At 33.5% G+C, this 4144-nt stretch overlaps 1 protein-coding gene across 1 annotated transcript in view; it reads left to right on the forward strand.

Moving 5' to 3' along the window:
* Window positions 1-756: 756 nt before the first annotated feature.
* LOC106467423 (KICSTOR complex protein SZT2-like) overlaps window positions 757-4144 on the forward strand; it is a gene marked incomplete at its 3' end in the record, with an annotated part of 86873 nt that continues 83485 nt past the window's right edge. The window contains exon 1 of the mRNA XM_022395604.1: window positions 757-1103. Within this exon, the coding sequence (XP_022251312.1) occupies window positions 996-1103 (108 nt within the window). The remainder of the gene's footprint in view (window positions 1104-4144) is intronic.

A 4144-nucleotide genomic window follows, 5' to 3' on the forward strand; every position in this document is an offset into this window, starting at 1 on the left:
ACTGGCACGTTGGATTGGAAAGATAGACCAGTATAATTATGATATTGAATACAGAGAAGGCAAATCTCATGGAAATGTATTTAAGCTAAAGTGACTGTGGAAATTAAGTGTATTGCAAAGTTATGTTGAGAAAGAATAAACTAGTTTTACTTAAGAAAGGACTTATATCGCTGAAGTTCTTCGGAAAGAATTTTTACGGGAAATTAACACACGAACATGTCTAAAGTTTATAATACATTTTTAAGCTTTGGGACTCTGCCTTTAACAAACTACCCTATATTGTAACATTCTGCTTGCAAATCGATTCTAACTGTTTCTACTTCTTCTATCACTCGGTGGGTAGTGGTAAGTTTATGGACTTGCATTGCTAAACTCCAGGGCTCGATTCCCTGCGAAGGATAGAGCGCAGAGAGCCCACTGTGTAACTTTGCTCATAAGATATGACAGAAGACCATTCAGCCCATCGAGTAACAATCGTGTCTAAATATATCTCTTCACATCCACATACCTATCCTAAAAACATATAAAAATTGCACACTGACAGGTTATTTTATTCATATATTAGATTAGTAGATTATAGTTATAATAATTTTGCTGGTAAATGAATTGTGCACATTTTCCCCCTAATATATATATAAACCAATTTTATTCATTTATTCCTGTAAAAAAAAAGGAGGGGGGGGGTATTGTATTCACACTCAAAGTTACAGCTGAGTGAGACTGGGTGACACCGATCAGAAACACGTTATGTTGTAGTTGTGGTGGGTAACTTGTACTTTGGACTGATACTTAACTGTGATAATTGGAATTTATATGATATTGGTATAACATTTGGCATATCTTACTGTGAAGTTAAATGGGTCACCTAAATTGTTGAGATCGAAGGAGAGCTTTGTAAAGGATGTAATTTGTAAATGAAATATGTATATGTTATTTTTTCTGTCAAGTGAAATGATTAACCGTTGTATGATCGTGTTTTCATCGTAGACTAGAAAATGCCATTTTCATCTGTACTGCCTGCGTCTACCACTACCAGTACTATTAGTACGACAAATTTCAATGGAACCGATTGCCAAGATGCTAAACAAACATGCATGGATGAGGTATGACTATGAGATATTTTTACACACTGTTTTATACTCAAGTTATAGTAAGGTTAATTTGACATTAGAATATGATGTAGAGGTTATTATAAAACTTCCAAGTTTTTTATAATTTAGTTAATGAGTTATGGAACCATCCCTTTGAAATATTCGCTGGAACTTGAACTTGAAGTTAAACAAGTTGTGGTTACTAAGAAAACAGACTATTTATGATTTATCAGTTTTAACTTCAGCCTATTGCAATGCTCATTGAAATAGCTTTTAAATTATTAATATTATGAAATTGGTGTTACTGTTATGTAACTGTAAGGTAGTCTAACAACAACAGAATACTGCCTATGGCTTGAGTGACATGCATACTTCTGTGCTAAACTTTATTTCAGTCAGACAAATTACATGATTTCAAGAATGTACCTTTATTCATTATTAGCACCTTTGCTCATAACTTTACTGATGACAAGCTTGACTGTTTGCCATTCCTTAGAGCTATTCTCACCCAGGTTTTTTAAATGCTTGACTGATCTCACAGTATGCTGAAGGGCCATAACAATATCAAGATTTTCTTTTTTGCAGACATAAACTATGGAGTGAAGGGGATTTAAGTATATTTACATATAGAGCACAACCAATTAGCATGTTTAATGCTGCCATCTGTGTAAATAACCTTTAAGGTGAGCTCTATCTGCACTGTTGATGGACTTATCAGTTGAAAGCATAATAAGATGGTATACATATGCACCAAACTGATCTTCTACTCATTGCATAGCCTTGCAGTTGTGTGTAATTCATCTTGTTCCTTGAGATCTAATTGGTATGTTCCCACCTTTTGTAAATTCAAATACTCCTTCAAGTCAGTGATGATATCACATAGCTCACGGGATTTTTTAGGGTATCTGAGTAAAGCTTAAGCAGCATTTCTGATACATTTTTAAACAGACACCTTGAAAAGGGCATCTTTATAGGCTAGTTCTAGGCAATGTCCATAACACCAGGCCCAAAATAACCAAGGGAGCTCTCATTGTAATTTACTATTCATCCCAGTTTGTTCCCCAATGCTTACAGAGGCACCATCTGTACCACCACCTACAATAACTGGCTTACCAACTGTGTCTAAAACACTACTCTTATTAAGGATACCAATAATTCCAATCTCTTTTGAGGCATTACTAAAACAATCTATTAAACCATCAGCCTTTCTAGGAATTTCAACTGTAAACAGTCTAGCACGTGATTTCAATTCTTCAGTTTTGTCATTTTTCCAGCAGTGCAAAAGCACAATTATCTCATCTTCAACATTCCCAGCATCATTGGAACCATCCATCAAAAAAGTTGAAAAGTGAGCATTACACAAACTAACCATAAAATCTTGACATTGTTTTGCAATATAACTTGTAAATAACTTTACTGAGTCCTTAGTTTTATAAGAACTCCTAAGCCACACTCCATGCCATTCTTTCAACTCGTGCAGGGCTGAATACTTTTTATAAGCCATATCTTCCTTGGCGATAAGATAACACATATCAAACTTTTTTCCCATCGTTTCATGAGTAGATTTATCCATAGTTAGCAAGCTATGAGCAGTCGGAGAGTATGTGGCACTCCTACGTCACCCAGAGGCCCTTGCATCTTTTCTGTGATTGAATGAGCATGTCAGTTAGTAAGATAGTTTTTCAAAATAATTATTGTTACTGTGCTGTTCTCTAAGTCTAATCCAGTTTCAGTAGTTCTTATTACATCATACTATTCCATTTCAACTAATACACTGAACTCATCCATTTTGTTCCTGAGACATTAGAAAAGTAGCAGCGAAGCTTACTCTTGATCCCACTACATTTATTTTATAAATCTGACAAATGTATTTTTAAAACTATAACTTAAGTTGCTATGTTCTAATTATCCTTTTTTCAATCTGTTGTCTATCCTGTCAATTTGTTTATTCCCAAATTGCCTCACCACTCAAAGTTTAAACTTTTTTTGATGAATACCTTCTGAGCTTGTCCAAATACCTAATACTCAGTCTTCTTAAATGGAGCCATATGGCATATAATTCGCCGTTAACCTGAAAATTATACCACAAGTTTAACCATCCCATTGTTTTCTCTAAGCATATCACCATGTAAACAGTCAACATGTTCTAAAATATCCTGTACTTTAGTAAATAACAAGAAACTTTAGACTTTGTCTTTCTGTTTTTTCTGCAACAAATAACTTTATCAGTATATTTAATGAGGGAGCGAATTCCTCTCACTATGTAAACCTCTTGATCATCTCTTTCATCAATGCAAACTGCCAAAGTTCAAATTATTAGAGAATGATGCCTTATTGCTAACTGAACCTGTTTGTATAGTCCACATTTTTTTTTATTACAGTGCACACTTGTAAACCCAGCACTTTCTCCACCTCCCCAAAAGTCACTTTTACCATTACTATGTCCAATTCCCATTTGGCTTCCATAATTTTTGCTCATTATTTACTGTTTTCACATTCTAATAGGTCAATCTTGCCCACTATATCTAAAATGTATCTTCATTGAAGCAAGCTCTGTAATGTAGTGTATTGTACTGTGTGATTGAGCTTTCTGAAAGTTGCAGTTGACCCTTTCAAGATGGGTCATGGTTCAAAGGCCATGTCATTGCATTTGTTGACTCGCATTCAAAATTTTATTGAAATACTATTTTATGAATTTATGTCAATAAGTTTAGTATCAAACTGTAGATTACAATTAAACTTTTAGTATTATACCATACTCAATTTCTTAATTTAAAAGTAAATATTAAAAACACATAGTTAAACATTGATTTTTTGTGTGTCATGTGGTATGTTGAATGCAGCACTGGTTCAAATTAGATGTTTGTGAAGTCAAAATACCAAGTTTGTAGTTTTGTACGAATTAGAAACTCAAATTACCAGTATTAACGAGATAGAATATAAAATAAGAACATCCTAAATAATAGTGGAATTCTTTGGTATTGATACAGTAATTTATGATTTTTTGGTTATTCAACCAAAAATATTTTAAACCTAAAAAAAATATTTTTTTT

The sequence above is a fragment of the Limulus polyphemus genome, unplaced genomic scaffold, assembly GCF_000517525.1.
Source record: "Limulus polyphemus unplaced genomic scaffold, Limulus_polyphemus-2.1.2 Scaffold2609, whole genome shotgun sequence".
Taxonomy (NCBI): domain Eukaryota; kingdom Metazoa; phylum Arthropoda; class Merostomata; order Xiphosura; family Limulidae; genus Limulus; species Limulus polyphemus.